The following is a 20,279-nucleotide window of genomic DNA, read 5'->3' as shown; positions in this document are numbered from 1 at the left end:
GAATAAGCCATCGCTGCTTATAAACAAGAAACTGTAGAGTTATGATAAAACCTAGAGCATTAGTCTAAACCTATGTGGTTTTAATCTAAAAACACAACAATATCATCTTAAAATAAAGAAAGTATCTCTCAAATCAAATTATAGCTCATTGTAGTTATTTGGGCGAATGCAATTAAACTTCTTAAATAGGGTTAGTAGGGGGGGATTAGTCTTTGCACTAGATGGAAAAGGTCAATTATGGGTCTCAAGTACTAGCCCTCTGTCAATAATAAAGGTTTATCAAGATGTTTCAGCTCCTATGGGAATGGGAGGGTAGATGGGTAATCATTGGACAGGAGGGGCATTAGCCATTCGGCCATCAGTTAATAATGTAAACTTCTGATCTATTGCTATCTGGGCCAATGGACCTCCTAAGAGGCTGTCACTCTCCCAAGTACGCTCAGGTAGGTAACCATAATCTATACGGGAGTATCTTATCCCCCAGGCAGGTCAGGGCTACGCCCGGGATCACCAGTCGTCCCCCACCACTCATCATTCGGGCGCACAGGCAGGTGGAGCCAGAAACATTGAGAAGGAAAGGAGGGGGAATAGAAGTACACAGATTAAGAGGGTAAGCATGATAGACAGACTAGAAGCCCACTAGTGAGACTCTTGGGGCATGGGGAGAAAAGTAGGAAGGAGGGGACCGGGACAAGGGGGAAAGGAGAGAGAAAGAAGAAATGGCAGGACAAGGGGGTCTTCCCTAACTTGGAAGGACCTCTAAGTAGAGATTAAATTTAAATGCAGGGCCCAAAAGTCCAGGTAAAATCTAGCGGTCTCCAGGGGGTTGCCTATGGATCCAAGGATCCCAAATTTTCCAGTAAGAGTCCATTTTGTTTAGGTGTTGGTAGAATCCTCTTTCCATCAGGGCATATGTTCCCAAGGTCTGTTTAACATCCGACAGGGTAGGTGGATCTGGCCGTCTCCATCTTCTGGCAATGGTGATTTTGGTGGCAGCGAAAATAAAGATGGCTAATTGGCGGTAAGGCTTGGGTGTATGTCTCGGGAAAATGTTTAGGAGAGCTACTCCCGGTTCTTCCATAATGGACATTCCAACTGACCTGCATAGCCCATAAACCTCTTGCCATAGCTTTCCCAGTACCGGGCAGGACCACCACATATGGAGGTCTGAGCCCACCTGGCCGCATTGTCTCCAGCATAGAGACGTGTGGGTCGGGGAAAACTGTGCTAACTTCTTAGGAATGTAGTGCCATCTTAGGCAAATTTTCATATAGAGTTCTAATGAATTAGCACAATGGAGCGTTTTTTCCGTAAGCAGAAACGTACGTGACCAGGTCTTCTCAGGGATTTGGATTCCCAAATCCCTCTCCCATGCCTTCAATTGCCACACCATGCCCACGTTCACGTCATTTATTATCATTCTATAATGAATAGAAAGGGACCTCACCAGGGACGAACCTGATTTCCATTTTTGTTCCCAGGCTGTTAGAGCTCTGGGGTCCGTCGCCGGGAACCCCCAGCTCAACAGAAATTTATGAAGCTGAACTCTCTCAAATATGAACCATGAGGGGGGGTTATTTACCTCATCCCTCAACTCGGGTTCAGCTAGCCGTAGGGTGTTTTGATGATAAAGATCAGATACCCGCAATAGGTTCCATTGACCCCAAAGTGAATGATGCGAATCGGGTAGACCTCTCAGCAAGCCTGTTAGCGAGTGGATTGGGGAAGGGTGTGGCGATATGTCGGCATAATGTCTGATAGTCTTCCAGCACCCCAAGGCTTGTTTGATTATGGGGTTTTCAATACCCACCTTATCAATTAAATAGTCTGGGATCCATGGCAGGTCTTCCAGTTTTACTACCAGTGGTAGAGAGTGTTGTTCAACTCTCTTCCAGCCTGGTGTCTGCTCAGCTGTCCCCCAGCCGGATATGTGGGACAATCTAGCAGCTTCATAGTAGGAGGTAATGCTGGGAAGTGAAACTCCACCAGATTGGTAGGGTCTTTGCAGAGTTTTCCTGGCAATTCTCGTTTTTTTTCCCCTGCCAGATATATCTGGTAATCAGGGCATCAAATTTGTCTAAGAGATTTTTGGGGAGATTAAGCAGGAGGCACCAGAAGTAATAAAGGATCCTTGGGAGAACAGTCATCTTGACAGAGGCTATACGGCCCAGCCAAGACACCTCTCCGAAAGACCAAGAGTTATGTTGCGTCCTAGTCTCAGTCAGAAGTTTTTCATAGTTCTTTGAACGTACCACATCTATACTAGGTCCCAATTGGACACCTAAGTGTGTGATAGTGTCAGAGGCCCATTGAAAGTGGTAAGAGTCCCGTAAAATTTCCAATTCGAAGTTAGGAATATGGATCGGCAGTGCTTCCGTTTTGGACAAATTTAGTCTATAAAAGCTGAGAGAGCCAAATAAGGTGATTATTTCAAAAAGGGCTGGCAGGGATCCCAGGGGGTAGGTGAGAAAGAGAGTGATATCGTCTGCAAACAGAGCAATCTTTTCTCCTCCTCCTCCTTCCTCGTTCTCCCGTAAACTTAAGGGAACTCCCCGGATCCTAGGGGAGCATCTGATCGCCTGTGCCAATGGTTCAATAGCCAAGGCAAAGACAATGGGCGAGAGAGGGCATCCCTGCCTTGTGCCATTAGTCACTGGGAAGCTTTGGGAACAAAAGCCCAATCCAGCAACTTTCGCACTCGGCGAGCTGTATAGAGCTCGAATTGCTAATATTATTTCCCCTGGGAAGCCAAAGGTCCGCAGGGTCTCCCATAGGTACTCCCATCTGACCCTGTCAAACGCTTTCTCTGCGTCAAGCGACAGGGCCAGCATGGGAACTCTTTTCCGATTCGCCTCCGAGAAGATGTTTAGGATGCGCCTGGTGTTATCAGGGCCCTCTCTCCCCCAAGTGAACCCCACCTGGTCAGGGTGTAACAGGTTTGGGACAATTAAACGCAACCGGTTTGCCCAAAGTTTAGAGTAGAGTTTGACATCGATAAGGGAGATAGGGCGGTAACTCCCACATAGAGACAGGTCCTTATTGGGCTTTGGTATAGTAAGGATCGTGGCTTTGAGCATTTCTCTCCTAAAAGAGACATTTTCTCTGGCCTCTGCAAAGGCCTGGAGGAGAAGTGATGAGAGTTCCTGGCGAAAGGTCTTATAGAATAAGGCCGGGAATCCGTCAGGGCCCGGGGCCTTTCCATTCTGAAGCTGGGAAATCACCATTTTCAGTTCAGAAGTTGTGAAAGGAGTCATAAGTTTGTCAACCTCTGCCTGGGACAGAGAGGGCAGACGCAAGCTCCCCAAGAAGGACTGAATCTCAGCTTGAGTTAAAGGACTCACCTCTTCCGTTCCCTGAAGATTGTAGAGACTCAAGTAGTAGGCTGCGAAAGCCTCTCCTATGTCTTTTGGAGAAGTGACTCTGTTATTACCCTGGTTTATGGAGAGGATACGGGATGAGGCGACTTTCCCTCTCAGTTTCCTAGCCAGGATGGTAGACGCTTTATTTCCTTGGTAATACATCAGCTGTTTAAACCTGTGCACTGCGTCTTGGACTCAAGAAAGTTCAATTTCCTTGATTTGGGCCCGGAGGGACGACACCTCGCCCACCAATCCAGGGTTGGGATTCTCTTTACAGAGTCTCTCTTTGGAACGGAGACTGGCCACCAGGAGTCCCAAGGGGGCCCCCCTTTGCCTCTTAATTGTAGCTTGTTTATGGATACAGATTCCTCTTACATAGGCTTTAAGGGCTGCCCAGACCGTTTGGTGAGAAGGAGTAGAGTTGTAGTTATGCGCTAGAAAATCTAGAATGGATTCTCTAATCAAGGGCTGAAAGCTCGGGTTGGTCCACAAAGCAGGGGGGAGTCTCCAACTGGGTCTCGCTGAGGAGCCCATGCCCGAGTCAAGAGATATTAAAAGGGCATCATGGTCTGACCAGGAGCAGGGTCTAATGAAGGCATTTACGGCCAGGTTGAGTGTCCAGGAATCAGTAAAAAAATAATCGAGCCTGGAATACGGCCAATAAGGGTTTTGCCACCAAGTACTAAGTCATGTTTTGCCAAGGGGTCAAATACTTATTTCACTCATTAAAATGCAAATCAATTTATAACTTTTTTGAAATACGTTTTTCTGGATTTTGTTGTTGTTATTCTGTCTCTCACTGTTCAAATAAACCTACCATTAAAATTATAGACTGATCATTTCTTTGTCAGTGGGCATACGTACAAAATCAGTAGGGGATCAAATCATTTTTTTCATCAATGTAAGTATGCAGTATGATCCCCAACCTCTCTAGGAGGAGTGAAAACTTATTTGCCAAATTAAATTCAAGAAAAGCAGGTAAATATATGAGTGTATATTGTATTTTTTTAACTATGCTTAAAGAGACATTCTAATGTAAAACATTTTACTACATGTTTAAATCCTTTAAATGGGTTATGCACAGTCAAGCTGCACTCCTGGAACATTCCCATTATGCTCCAGATCAGGATATGCCCTGTGATTGGTGCATACATATGTATGCCAATTTCTCATCAGTTTTTCTCATCTGCACTAGCATAGGGGCAAAAACTTTACTTTTTTATGCCCTCTGTAGTGGTAATAAAAAAGAGCATTTTATTTTTATACTAGAATTTCCCTTTCATTCAACACTTTATTGGCAGATTATTAAACTGGCTAATATGATTAATAGTGTCGATATTCCTCACTGATTTGTCATATCATCTTACTGTACTATCATTGTAAAGGTTTGTTTACCTTAAATCTTTGACCAGTATTTTCTAGATTTATATTTATTATATTTATCTGTACTGGTTATGTATGCTTTGTTATTTCTGGTATATAAATAAAATAAATATAAAAAAATAAGCATAATGGCTATGATAAAGAAAAAAACACGTTTATTGTGAGGGTGGTGTGACAGAAAAACAGAATTTATGTTTACCTGATAAATTACTTTCTCCAACGGTGTGTCCGGTCCACGGCGTCATCCTTACTTGTGGGATATTCTCTTCCCCAACAGGAAATGGCAAAGAGCCCAGCAAAGCTGGTCACATGATCCCTCCTAGGCTCCGCCTTCCCCAGTCATTCGACCGACGTAAAGGAGGAATATTTGCATAGGAGAAATCATATGATACCGTGGTGACTGTAGTTAAAGAAAATAAATCATCAGACCTGATTAAAAAACCAGGGCGGGCCGTGGACCGGACACACCGTTGGAGAAAGTAATTTATCAGGTAAACATAAATTCTGTTTTCTCCAACATAGGTGTGTCCGGTCCACGGCGTCATCCTTACTTGTGGGAACCAATACCAAAGCTTTAGGACACGGATGATGGGAGGGAGCAAATCAGGTCACCTAGATGGAAGGCACCACGGTTTGCAAAACCTTTCTCCCAAAAATAGCCTCAGAAGAAGCAAAAGTATCAAATTTGTAAAATTTGGTAAAAGTGTGCAGTGAAGACCAAGTCGCTGCCTTACATATCTGATCAACAGAAGCCTCGTTCTTAAAGGCCCATGTGGAAGCCACGGCCCTAGTGGAATGAGCTGTGATTCTTTCAGGAGGCTGCCGTCCGGCAGTCTCATAAGCCAATCTGATGATGCTTTTAAGCCAAAAGGATAGAGAGGTAGAAGTTGCTTTTTGACCTCTCCTTTTACCAGAATAACAACAAACAAGGAAGATGTTTGTCTGAAATCCTTTGTAGCATCTAAATAGAATTTTAGAGCACGGACAACGTCCAAATTGTGTAACAAACGTTCCTTCTATGAAACTGGATTCGGACACAAAGAAGGTACAACTATCTCCTGGTTAATATTTTTGTTGGAAACAACCTTCGGAAGAAAACCAGGCTCAGTACGTAAAAACCACCTTATCTGCATGGACCAGATAGGGCGGAGAACACTGCAGAGCAGATAACTCAGAAACTCTTCTAGCGGAAGAAATTGCAACCTAAAACAAAACTTTCCAAGATAATAACTTAATATCTACGGAATGTAAGGGTTCAAACGGAACCCCTTGAAGAACTGAAAGAACTAGATTAAGACTCCAGGGAAGAGTCAAAGGTCTGTAAACAGGCTTGATTCTAACCAGAGCCTGAACAAACGCTTAAACGTCTGGCACAGCTGCCAGCCTTTTGTGAAGTAAAACAGATAAAGCAGAGATCTGTCCCTTCAGAGAACTCGCAGAAAATCCTTTCTCCAAACCTTCTTGTAGAAAGGAAAGAATCTTAGGAATTTTTATCTTGTTCCATGGGAATCCTTTAGATTCACACCAACAGATATATTTTTTCCATATATTATGGTAAATTTTTCTAGTTACAGGCTTTCTAGCCTGAATAAGAGTATCTATTACAGAATCTGAAAACCCACGCTTTGATAAAATCAAGCGTTCAAACTCCAAGCAGTCAGTTGGAGGAAAACCAGATTCGGATGTTCGAATGGACCCTGAATAAGAAGGTCCTGTCTCAAAGGTAGCTTCCATGGTGGAGCCGATGACACATTCACCAGGTCTGCATACCAAGTCCTGCGTGGCCACACAGGAACTATCAAGGTCACCGAAGCCCTCTCCAGATTGATCCTGGCTACCAGCCTGGGAATGAGAGGAAACGGTGGGAATACATAAGCTAGGTTGAAGATCCAAGGTGCTACTATTGTATCCAATAGAGTCGCCTTGGGATCCCTAGATTTGGACCCGTAACAAGGGACCATGAAGTTCTGACGAGAGGCCATCAGAACCATGTCTGGAATGCCCCATAATTGAGTTATTTGGGCAAAGATTTCCAGATGGAGTTCCCACTCCCCCGGATGCTCCTCCATCGCCAGGGAACTCCTTGTTACCCCCCTGATGGTTGATATATGTAACAGTCGTCATGATGTCTGATTGAAACCTTATGAATTTGGCCTTTGCTAGTCGAGGCCAAGCCTTGAGAGCATTGAATATCGCTCTCAGTTCCATTATGTTTATCGGGAGAAGAGAGTCTTCCCGAAACCATAGACCCTGAGTTTTCAGGGGTTCCCAGACCGCGCCCCAGCCCACCAGACTGGCGTCGGTCGTGACAATGACCTATTCTGGTCTGCGGAAGCTCATTCCCTGTGACAGGTTGTCCAGGGTCAGCCACCAACGGAGTGAATCTCTGGTTATTTGATCTACTTGTATCGTCGGAGACAAGTCTGTATAATCCCCATTCCACTGTCTGAGCATGCACAGGTGCAATGGTCTTAGATGAATTCGTGCATGGACTGCGCTATGGAAGGAAGAAGAACAGAATGAAGTACCTGACAAGAGCTTAGAAGTTTTGATTTTCTGGCCTCTGTCAGAAAAACCTTCATTTCTAAGGAAACTATTATTGTTCCCAAGAAGGGAACTCTTGTTGACGGGGACAGAGAACTTTTTTCTATGTTCACTCTCCACCTGTGAGATCTGAGAAAGGCTAGGACAATGTCCGTATGAGCCCTTGCTTTTGACAGAGACGACACTTGAATCAGGATGTCGTCCAAGTAAGGTACTACTGCAATGCCCCTTGGTCTTAGCACCGCTAGAAGGGACCCTAGTACCCTTGTGAAAATCCTTGGAGCAGTGGCTAATCCGAATGGAAGTGCCACAGGTAATGCTTGTCCAGAAAGGCGAACCTTAGGAACCGAAAATGTTCCTTGTGGATAGGAATACGTAGGTACGCATCCTTTAAGTCCACCGTGGTCATGAATTGACCTTCCTGGATGGTAGGAAGGATCGTTCGAATGGTTTCCATTTTGAATGATGAAACCCTTAGAAACCTGTTTAGAATCTTGAGATCTAAAATAGGTCTGAATGTTCCCTCTTTTTTGGGAATTATGAACAGGTTGGAGTAAAAACCCATCCCTTGTTCTCCTAATGGAACAGGATGAATCACTCCCATGCTTAACAGGTCTTCTACACAGTGTAAGAATGCCTGTTCGAAGATAATTGAGACCCGTGGAACCTTCCCCTTGGGGGTAGTTCCCTGAATTCCAGGAGATAACCTTGAGAAACTATTTCTAGCGCCCAAGGATCCTGAACATCTCTTGCCCCAGCCTGAGCAAAGAGAGAAAGTCTGCCCCCCACCAGATCCTTCCCAGATCGGGGGCCAACACTTCATGCTGTTTTGGTAGCAGTGGCAGGTGACTTGGCCTGCTTACCCTTGTTCCAGCCTTGCATCGGCCTCCAGGCTGGCTTGGTTTGAGAAGTATTACCCTCTTGCTTAGAGGGTGTAGAATTTGAGGCTGGTCCGTTTCTGCGAAAGGGACGAAAATTTGGCTTCTTTTTAGCCTTAAAAGACCTATCCAGAGGAAGGGCGTGGCCCTTTCCCCCAGTGATGTCTGAAATAATCTCTTTCAAGTCAGGACCAAACAGTGTTTTACCCTTGAAAGGGATGTTAAGCAAAAGCGCTCTGCGCGCCACGATAGCAAACCCTGAATTATTCGCCGCTAATCTAGCTAATTGCAAAGCGGCATCTAAAATAAAAAAGAGTTAGCCAATTTAAGAGCTTGAACTCTGTCCAAAACCTCCTCGTACGAAGATTCTTTATTGAGCGACTTTTCTAGTTCTTCGAACCAGAAACACGCAGCTGTAGTGACAGGAACAATGCATGAAATTGGTTGTAGAAGGTAACCTTGCTGAACAAACATGTTTTTAAGCAAACCCTCTAACCTTAATCAATAGGATCTTGAAAGCACAACTATTTTCTATAGGAATAGAAGTGCGTTTGTTTAGAGAAGAAACCGCCCCCTCGACCTTGGGGACTGTATGCTATAAGTCCTTTCTGGGGTCGACTATAGGAACTAATTTCTTAAATATAGGGGGAGGACAAAAGGTATGCCGGGCCTTTCCCACTCCTTATTTACTATGTCCGCCACCCGCTTGGGTATAGGAAAAACATCGGGGGGCACCGGAACCTCTAGGAACTTGTCCATCTTACCTAATTTCTCTGGAATGACCAAAATGTCACAATCATCCAGAGTAGATAATACCTCCTTAAGTAGTGCGTGGAGATGTTGAAATTTAAATTTAAAAGTTACAATATCAGGTTCTGCTTGTTGAGAAATTTTCCCTGAATCTGAAATTTCTCCCTCAGACAAAACCTCCCTCCTGGCCCCTTCAGATAGGTGTGAGGGTATGTCAGAACAGATATCATCAGCGTCCTCTTGCTCTTCAGTGTTTAAAACAGAGCAATCACGCTTTCTCTGATAAGTAGGCATTTTGGAAAAAATGCATGCAATAGAATTATCCATTACAGCCATTAATTGTTGTATGGTAATAAGTATTGGCGCACTAGATGTACTAGGGGCCTCTTGTGTGGGCAAAACTGGTGTAGACACAGAAGGGGATGCTGCAGTACCATGCTTACTCCCCTCATTAGAGGAATCATCTTGGGCAATATCATATCTATGGCATTATTATCCCTACTTTGTTTGGACATTATGACACAAATATATCACATATATTTAAATGGGGAGACACATTGGCTATCATACATATAGAACATCGTTATCTGATGGTTCAGACATGTTAAACAGGCTTAAACTTGTCAACAAAGCACAAAAAACGTTTTACAATAAAACCGTTACTGTCCCTTTAAATTTCAAACTGAACACACTTTATTACTGAATATGTGAAAAAGTATGAAGGAATTGTTCAAATTTCACCAAAATTCACCACAGTAACTTAAAGCCTTAAAAGTATTGCACACCAAATTTGAAAGCTTTAACCCTTAAAATAACGGAACCGGAGCCGTTTTTACATTTAACCCCTATACAGTCCCAGGTATCTGCTTTGCTGAGACCCAATCAAGCCCAGAGGGGAATACGATACCAAATGATGCCTTCTATAAGCTTTTTCAGTGGTTCTTAGCTCCTCACACATGCATCTGCATGCCATGCTTTCCAAAAACAACTGCGCATTAGAGGCGCGAAAATGAGGCTCTGTCTATGACTAGAAAAGGCCCCCAGTGAAAAAGGTGTCCAATACAGTGCCTGCCGTTTTTATTAAAACAATCCCCAAGATTTAACAACTATTAAAAGTAATAATCTGCCAAATATACTTAGTAAAGTAATCGTTTTAGCCCAGAAAAATGTCTACCAGTTTTTTAAGCCCTAATGAAGCCCTTTATTCTTTTACTTAAACTAAGAAAATGGCTTACCGGTTCCCATAGGGAAAATGACAGCTTCCAGCATTACCGAGTCTTGTCAGAAATGTGTCATACCTCAAGCAGCAAAAGTCTGCTCACTGTTTCCCCCAACTGAAGTTAATTCCTCTCAACAGTCCTGTGTGGAAACAGCCATCGATTTTAGTAACGGTTGCTAAAATCATTTTCCTCTTACAAACAGAAATCTTCATCTCTTTCCTGTTTCAGAGTAAATAGTACATACCAGCACTATTTTAAAATAACAAACTCTTGATTGAAGAATAAAAACTACATTTAAACACCAAAAAACTCTAAGCCATCTCCGTGGAGATGTTGCCTGTACAACGGCAAAGAGAATGACTGGAGAAGGCGGAGCCTAGGAGGGATCATGTGACCAGCTTTGCTGGGCTCTTTGCCATTTCCTGTTGGGGAAGAGAATATCCCACAAGTAAGGATGACGCCGTGGACCGGACACACCTATGTTGGAGAAATAAAATTTCTTTTCACAGCAACTGAAATTTTGCAACAATTCCCTTCATATTATTTAAGATCCAACCCAAGTATAAATATTTATTTAATTAAAAAAAAAGTGCCTCGATTGATGCAAGCGAATACAAATGCACACTTTCTAAGACTGGTCCTTACAACTTCCTATAAAGCCATGCACAAGATGGTACATAAATAAAGTGGTTCCCCCACTACTAATTGACCAGTTTGTGATGGCAATGCACACCCAAATACTGTGCAAAATTCCATGAATACGGATACATAAAAGTGTGAGTTTACTAGCTCTCAGTACGTAACTGCCATACACAACCGTTCTTTCTTACAGTGATGGTTGTACCTACAAGCAACTGTATGTTAAAAGGCTGCAATGAAAAGAGGTATATAATGGCAAACACATTTACCATGGCTATAATTGAATTAATTGCCTGTTAGTAATACATATGCAGCAATTGCATTAAGCCCCAGTATGGGGGGCAACATGAGGGCTCACAAAAAGTAGGTGACACCTAGTGTCTGAGGCACTTGCCAACGGAGCAATTTATTGAATTCTGTTTTAAAAATGTTAGACGTTGTAGCTATTAATCTAACAAATGGTTATGTGAGAGTTCTAAATCTCTGGTGGCCCCTCACATAAAATGAAAAGGAACGTGGTCACAAAATCTTTTTTTTTTTTTTTTTTTTTAACATTTTTTCCAACAATGAAATATAACTTATCTTTAAACGTGCCTTCCTGAACAATTATGTTTGGTTCACTGTAATTTATACTTTCCTTCTATTTTTATTTGCAAGAAATGCTCATAATTGATAGTTTCTTTTTGTTTGTTTTATTATCTTCTTCCAAGATATTGCCTACGATTTTTTACTTTACAGAACAACTCAACCAGCAGAAGAACCCTGTGCCACAATGAGAGTGGAATGAGAATTCCGAAAACAACGCTGCTTTTTCTTTATGCTTCCTGCTGATCTTATTGAATAACTAGGTAATGGCCACATGACGAATTCTAAAGACTTCATAATTTATTCATCTGTTTTTTTTATTCTCAAAAAGACATATTTAGTAGAGTAGGTTAATTAAACATTGTTTCATTCTTTTCCAGAGTATTTTATATCAGCACAGTGTGAAAGCATCATTAGATTAATCACATTAACAAGTTTAGGATTCCATTACAGGAAGCTATAATAAAAAAAATCACATCAGTTTTGCGCCAATCCTTCAGCCTGATAAGAAGAGTACAGATGTGCCAAGTAGTTTCTACCTGCTACATACTGTATAGGTTTCAATGGGAAAAACAACAAGTTATTAATTTGTCTGAAATACAATTGCTAAGAGGAAAGTGTAAGTTCTTTAGTTTTTCTTTTTCTCCCAGGGTGGACAGATAATCAAAGCTCCACCTTTTTAATGTGATATAAGCCTCCCCTACCATAGATCAGCATTCTACTTACAGTGGTAAAAAAAACACCCTCCCTTTGTTATTTATGCTATTTATTTTGTTTGCTTGGTTGGTTGGATATGGTTACTTCAAAAACGGACCCAAGAAAGGGAAATGACAGTAATAGAAAGAGAAAAACTTAATTCTTGGCACTCACCAGGGAAGAAATGCCAAATGAGAGGCTAAAAGAAACTTAACAACAGGTACAAAGGTGCATTTTTTTTGTTAAAATGTGCAACGGCAGAAATGCTAAAATGTTACCAAGTAGAATAAAAAGAGAAAAGCAGTTAACCTGGGAACGAACATTAGCCTAATAGCTTGTTCTATGGCTAGTTTCCACCCAAGCAGCAGCTTATTTGTGCACAACATTTCCATCTACTGTCTAGCTTCCTGCAACAGTCCTGCATAAAGTTGGATTGTGAAAACCTCTGAAATATTGTGTGACTTTCACTGTTGTATACTTGAAATGGTTGTGAAAATGCAGTGGAAATAGTCCAATTGCCTCAAGTTCCAATACTTTTATATGCAATATGAATTATTCTGGCATCCATTGGCGATATACATAAAGTGAAACGTCTCACACTATCCTGGTGAGCTGAAGCTGAAATCTGAGGACAGGTAAACCCATTAAAGGTATGGCAAAGTACTGTTCAGCTCCAGATTAGATATTCAGTCCTTCAAAACAACACCCACTTGTTCTTTGTGTACTCATCAAAGCATAAAGTAATACGTTTTAGATACTTGGTCAGCTTAACCTTAAAGACCTACAACTATGGGCAGCAAAATTCTGTAATGAATATCCACATTTTCTTTTCCTTTTTTTTTTGCAAAAGAACATATTTGCGTTTTAACAAAAGCTATTCAATCTCTAATCAAAGTTTGCCAATCTTTTTAACTGAATCAATCACACAATGACCCAAGGCAATAACAAATCTAGACTGAAGACAAATGATTAAAGAATGCTCAGTTTATTGGCTGTGCCAAATAAATTCAAAAGGGTAACAAGCAGGAACGCCTGACACGTTTCGCGCATATGCACAAGTGCTTCATCAGAGCCTAGGAGTACTTTACCTATATTACTCCCAAGCTGATATCTTGAGAGATATCACTTTGATCAATTCTTAATGATAAATGCATAATTGTTGTTGTAATATTTACAATCACACAATGACTTAGATCTTACACAGGTTGACCACTTATTCTTAAAGATTGAAATGCAAGAGTACCACTTAACATTTTCTTGGATTGACAAACAAAGAAAAAGGTTTTATGCTTCTTCCTCTTAAACCTATAGGGAGAAGAACGGTCAGTGGAAACAACGCTTTTTTCAGCTAAAAAGTATGTACATTTCAGGGTTTAACAAAAAAGAGTTAATATGACTACAGCTGACATTAACTTACCAGCTTCATTATCAATAGGGAAAGTCCAGAGTTTTCCTTCTTTAGTCAACTGAATCATTTCTTCAAACCCATTCCGTGGAGGCTGCTCATTAGTAGCGGCTATCTGATTAGCAAGTTCCAGATCCCACAGGTTAGGCGATGGCTCTGTTGACAACAAATGTGATAAATTAAGAATTTATTCAGTTGAGAGAAAATAAAATACACTCAATGATCGAACAAATTAATTCACTTAAAGCATTAAAGTAGAATTGTTACCTGATGCATAAAAAAGGGGGTATTTTAAAGACATATTGCATATACATATATACACACACATACATATATATTTCTTAAGCTATTTTTCCTGTCATAAATAGACTATTTGTTTTCATGCATTGCATATGGAAGATTCTGTTCTCCACTGAGAGAGCTAAGAGAGTTGTCCAGACGGTAAGCAATGAATCTTTAGGTATTCAACATACATTTTCTGCCAGTAACAAACACATTTACAGCATTAATTTAAGGGGACAGTAAGCACCTTGCAATTTCAAGATTTTTTTGTTGTCTTGCAATAAATTAACATACTAGAAAAGTGTAAAAAAAAAAAAATTAAATGCATTAATACTGGGCACCTTGAATGATTGTGAAATCGGTAGCTGTGTGCAGGATGTTAATCTGCCACTTAGCAGTGGATTTTGGGGTACTCCACTCTTGTCTTTGATATATTGAACCTCTGTGTTAATCTGCAGTATTGAGGCCTGTGGTAGCCCTCACAAGGAGAGGTACCCCTTCCCCTGGATAAACAGGGAAAAACAGTGTATTATCACTGGTTTCAGACTTTATAATTTTCTATAATCAAGCTATGGAGAGCACTTACGACTTTAAGGCTATGAGCTGCAGTTTTTAGACAAAATTAAACAAGCATTCTGACCACAACCTAATCGTGCAGGAGAAACAGTCACTTTCAATAGAAGCCTCTGAGTTGATGCAAGCTGACCCTTGATGGGGGATTAAAGGCAGAGTGGTACAATCCAGAAAAGTAGTCACCTCTTTGTTATGAGGAGGGATGACCCTATATGTGATCAGATTCCTGGCACAGAGAGCCTACCAGAGGGACTATTGACACCTGGCGACTGCTAAAGTGAGCAGCTGCGTGTAGCTGGTTCACTCTAGAGGAGGTCACAAAAATTTTGCCGTCCTAACAATTGACCGAGTAGTGGACACATTTGGGCCGGTTTATCAAGGGTTGAATAGTCCCTGCTGCCCCTGTTTCCACGCGAGCCTTCAGGCTTGCTGGAAACAGCAGTTATGAAGCAGCGGTCTTAACTGGGCCACTGCCTCTGAGACTGCGGATATCAATCTGCCCGATCCTATACGATCGGGTTGATTGACACCCCCTGCTAGCGGCAATGTTAAATGCTGACAGCATATGCTGTCTGCAATCAGAGATGTCTGGCGGACATGATACGATACAGCGTATTATGTCTGCCAGACTTTGATAAATCGGCCCCATAGTCTATACTACAGGTTAGAGAGGAGTTATATCAGTCTGTAACTGTGGGACATGAAAGTGCTTTGGTGGCAAAACTTACCGTGCTCATGAGACAGTTGAGGATGCTACATGGGATCATGTTATGTAAAGAATCTGACTGTGCCATTAAGATCCATTTAATGCTGTGTTCTCTCAGCAACAGCATTTCCAGTCAAACAGGAGTGGTTTGACAGTTACCTAATTTTGCCTGTTTCTATTATTCTACTCCTGGTTATGAGAGGCTCAGAGAAACGTCTCAATTATGTCATTTACATGAACTTTGATGGCTTTGTAAAAATCCAAAATGCTTTATAACCAGTACCTGGTCTAGATTCATTTATACATCTCACTTTTGTGGGCCTGTTCTGCTCATATCCCATTATAGTATGGAACACTACTTATTGTTCTTTATATTTGCATTGGCAATACTGCAATATTACGATGTGTGTTGTATACAGCGCTCCTTTGAGTACTTTTATGGAAAAAAAAAAAAACATTTATTCACACTCTTCCATTGCATTATTGCAGTAATTAACGGTCTATTAATGTTGTTTTTAAATTAATGCTATCTGTCTTCATATTTCAAGCTTGTAGATTGGTATTACTATTGTAAGCCTAATGGTCCAGTGGCCTATAATGTAATTGCAATATTTTATTTAGATTGTTATAGTAACATGATCCAAAAGTGACCTATCATGCGAATACACAAATTTTATATATATATATATATATATATATATATATATATATATATATATATATATATATATATATATATAGCCTTAGAATTTTGAAACCTCATGAAAAAAATATTTGAAACATTAAAGGGTAGCTGATGTGATCACTAGAAACAATGTAATACAAAATACTGGACTGTCACCAAACAGTAAAGGGTAGCTGATGTGATCACTAGAAACAATGTAATACAAAATACTGGACTGTCTCTCTCAGCTCCAGAATGTTTATAGAAAGAACAGACCTGACAGAGTTTCAACTCCCTGAGTCTTCAGGGAGCCCCAGACTGCTCCCTACCCCAGAATGCTGGTGTCTGTTGTCACAATCACTCAAGATGGTCTGCGAAAGCAAGTCCCCTGGGAGAGATGATCCAGAAACAACCACCATTGAAGAGATTTCCTTGTCTCCTGTTCCAGAATTATTCGAGGAGACAAGTCTGCATAATTCCTGTTCTATTGCCTGAGCATGTTTAGCTGCAGAGGTCTGAGATGGAACCGAGCAAACATGATGATGTCCAATGCCGCCACCATCAGTTCGATTACCTCCATGCACTGAGCCACTGAAGACCAAGGAGTGGACTGAAGGACTATACAAGTATCGATAATCTTTGATTTCCTGACTTCTGTCAGAAAAATCTTCATTGATATGGAATCCATTATGATTCCCAAGAAAGTTACCCTTATGCTTGGGACTAAGGAACACTTTTCCAAATTTACCTTCCACCCATGAGATCACAGGAAGGAAAACACCTTGTCCATGTGAAATCTTACTTGCTATAAGGATGGCGCCTGGACTAGGATATCGTTCAGATAGGGCGCCACTGCAATGCCCCGTAACCGAAGCACCGCCAACAGCGATCCCGGAGCCTTTATAAAAAAAACATTTATGCTTACCTGATAAATTTCTTTCTTTTGCGATGTACCGAGTCCACGGATTCATCCTAACTTATGGGATATTGTCCTTCCTGACAGGAAGTAGCAAAGGGAGCACCACAGCAGTCATTCGACCGAAGGCCAAGGAAGAAAAGGAGAAACTATAAGGTGCAGAGGTGACTGAAGTTTACATAAAAAAAATACTATCTGTCTTGAATAGACAGGGTGGGCCGTGGACTCGGTACATCGCAAAAGAACGAAATTTATCAGGTAAGCATAAATTTTGTTTTCTTTTGCATGATGTACCGAGTCCACGGATTCATCCTAACTTGTGGGATACCAATACCAAAGCTTTAGGACACGGATCAAGGGAGGGACAAGACAGGAACCTAAACGGAAGGCACTACTGCTTGCAAAACCTTTCTCCCAAAAATAGCCACCGAAGAAGCAAAAGTATCATATTTATAAAATTTTGAAAAGGTATGAAGCAACGACCAAGTCACAGCCTTACAAATCTGATCAACAGAAGCATCATTTTAAAAAACCCATGTGGAAGCTACCGCTCTAGTAGAATGAGCTGTAATCCTTTCAGGAGGCTGCTGTCCAGCAGTCTCATAAGCCAAACGGATGATGCTTTACAGCCAAAAGGAAAGAGAAGTCGTCGTAGCCTTTTGACCCCAACGCTTTCCAGAATAGACAACAAACAAATAAGATAAACACACAGTAGCGTCTCCCTTTGCAGCTCCAGGCTATTTAGTGTTGTGGGTAAGATGGAAGAATATGTAAAGTGACTCACCCGGCAGCATACAGGTCGTGCCGTAATCGTGGCCCCACTATGCGGTTGCGGAGTAATCATCCGGTATATCCCAAGCTGTACTGAGGATCCCATCTCCGCCGGCCTCCTGTGCACTAACCTCTTCAATGCAAATGCCGGATGAGTATCAGCGTTAGCGTATTTCTTGCTACCAACCGTGGCACACGCTGTCCTCCTGATGCGGTCTTCCCTGCTTTGCGTAATGACGTCACATCAACAACACCAATCCAACCACTGCTGCTCCGGTGTACGCCAAGGCTCAAGCTGGGAAAGGTATATAGACGTAATTTGTGGAAAAACCAGCGAGACCTCCAGGCGTTTAAATCAAAAAATTGACTTTATTGGAGAAAAAAATAAAACAGCATAAAAGCTTAATGCCCTTGCATAAGGGGTATACTGAACGGGTCCTACGCGTTTCGGCAGCCCTCTGCCCTTATTCATGGACTGATAAGTTCACATAGAAATGCTACTTAAATACACCTGAGCCCCCAGGTATAGGAAACCCCGTATATGCTAATTTTAAAGGGACAGGACATTGCCTTACAGTCTTGGTGTTAAGTGATTACGAATTGTAACAATATGACCTTGTTTAATTAATAACTATTGAATCATGTTTCTAATCAATGCATTTTGAATATAATATATATAAACCATAATCATATATCATGTGATCCTGAACTAGTGTTTACATGAAATTGCGGTCATTACTACAAACAAATTCAAACAGCATATTTTTATCATGATTCTTAAATTAAGAAAGGAAAACGAAAAAAGGAAGAAAAGAAAAAAGAAAAAAGATAAGCGAAAAAGAAGAAGAAAGGAGATAAAGATTCCAAAAATGGGGGACAGCATAAACATAACTTCACATTAAGATCCAAATAGTTTTTAAAGTGTGTATGTCTAACCTTGGATATGAATAGATTTGCTTTATTATTAATTTATCTATCCGTTCTACTATCACAGTTAGACTCAAAATACAATATATTTATAGATCTTACTAGTGAGTATTGATATAATGTTGATACTATTTCGAGAGTTGTCTCTTCAATAAAATTTATGGATTAATAAGATGGGCAACTCGTAAGCTATCCGCCAATTATAATCTGCTTTAATACTGCCGATTCCAAAAATTAATAACATCACCTTCAATATTGAAGCCCTTTGGTCTTCTAGTCTGTAATTTGAAGATCCAAAAGGCTTCTTTGAACAGTAACTTCGTCATTCTGTCCCCTCCACGTAGTGGAGCTTTAATCTGATCAATCACTTGCCATTTAAAAGATGAGACTACTTTATCATGAACATAGATAAAGTGTCTAGCTAGATCTGAACACTCAGCACCGTTCTCTATGTTGTTCAGGTGTTCCCTGATCCTGTTTCTGCCCTCTCTGGAGGTGCATCCCACATACTGTTTCTTACATTGGGTGCACTCAACCAGATATATTACAAAAATAGAGCGGCAGTTTGTGTAGGATCCAAGATCAAACACCTTCTGTGTTACATATGATTGAAAGTTTTTCGTAATACGTGTGAAACCACACGCTATGCAGCTGCTAAAGTGGCATTTGTAATGTCCTTTGACCTCTAGCCAGCTGCTGACCCTAGTGGGGGACTTACGTAACAAGCTGGGAGACAACATGTTACCTAGAGAACATCCTCTCTTAGGTACAAAATTACAACCATTAGATACATAATCTTTAAGGCTGTCTTCAGCTGTAAGTATCGGGAGATGTTTACCAACAATGCTGCATATATCATCAAACTGAGCACTGTATGCGGTAGTAAAAGTGGGTTTCAAAGAACTGAACCCAGTATCTCTTTTACTATTCCCATGGTCCCCCAGTAGTTGTCTCCTGTCTGTGCGACGTACTTCCAGAAGAGCTCTCTCAAGCACCTTTCTCTTATACCCTCTCTCAAGAAAATTATCCATTAGGATTAAGCTTTCTTTTTCAAAATCTAATTCATCCGTGCAATTACGTTTTACACGGATGAATTGACCTTTCGCAACCCCAAAACCTGTGTATTTTGGATGATTGCTCCGGCCATGCAACACTGCGTTTGTAGCTATGGGCTTCCGATACAAGGTTGTCTTCACTCTATGTTCTTCAACATCCCCAATGAGGAGAATATCTAAATATGGTATTGTATATTGATCACACTCATGGGTAAATTGAAGATTAACCTCATTCCGATTCAAATATAGTATGAAAGCCTCAATATTTTGATGACCTCCCGTCCAAACGAACAGGAGGTCATCGATGTATCTTTTATACATCTTAATGCTCTTAAGGAATGGATTACCATCTCCAAAGACGTGGCACAGCTCCCACCAACCCATAAAAAGGTTGGCGTAGGCCGGGGCAAACTTAGCCCCCATGGCTGTGCCACGTCTTTGGAGATAGAAAGTTCCGTTAAACAAAAAGAAATTGTGAGAAAGCAAAAAATCTAGGGTTTTAAGCAAAAAAGTCTTAAGATCTTCACCATAGTTACTAAATTTGTCTAGCATGTATGAAATGGCAGCTATGCCATGCGAATGTGGAATAGCAGAATATAGGCTGACTACATCAATTGTCAGCCAAATATTCTTTTCATCCCATTGTATCTGTTCAATGCTATAAGGAGATGTTTTGTATCCCTCAAATATGAGGGCAAATTATACACCAAGGGTTGTAGTAGTGATTCAACCCAATTCGACATATTCTCGAAGAGAGATCCAATCCCTGCCACAATGGGTCTCCCTTTAACCTCCCCAAGGGACTTGTGTACCTTGGGGAGGTGATGGAAAATAGGAATGATGGGCTCGGATGTATAGAGATAATCAGCTGTACCCTGATCAAATATCCCCATCTCGAGTCCATCGTCAATGAGGTCTGCCAAGCG

General features: G+C 41.2%; 1 protein-coding gene across 2 annotated transcripts in view; it reads right to left on the bottom strand.

Moving 5' to 3' along the window:
- MRPS31 (mitochondrial ribosomal protein S31) overlaps positions 1–20,279 on the bottom strand; it is a 227,721-nt gene that overhangs the window by 4,542 nt on the left and 202,900 nt on the right. For both annotated transcript variants that reach the window (XM_053708400.1, XM_053708401.1), the window contains exon 6: positions 13,472–13,615. In XM_053708400.1, coding sequence (XP_053564375.1) covers positions 13,472–13,615 — 144 coding nt within the window. The remainder of the gene's footprint in view (positions 1–13,471; positions 13,616–20,279) is intronic.

This window comes from Bombina bombina, chromosome 3 (genome assembly GCF_027579735.1).
Source record: "Bombina bombina isolate aBomBom1 chromosome 3, aBomBom1.pri, whole genome shotgun sequence".
Lineage (NCBI taxonomy): Eukaryota > Metazoa > Chordata > Amphibia > Anura > Bombinatoridae > Bombina > Bombina bombina.
This window is presented reverse-complemented; position numbering and strand designations above follow the sequence as displayed.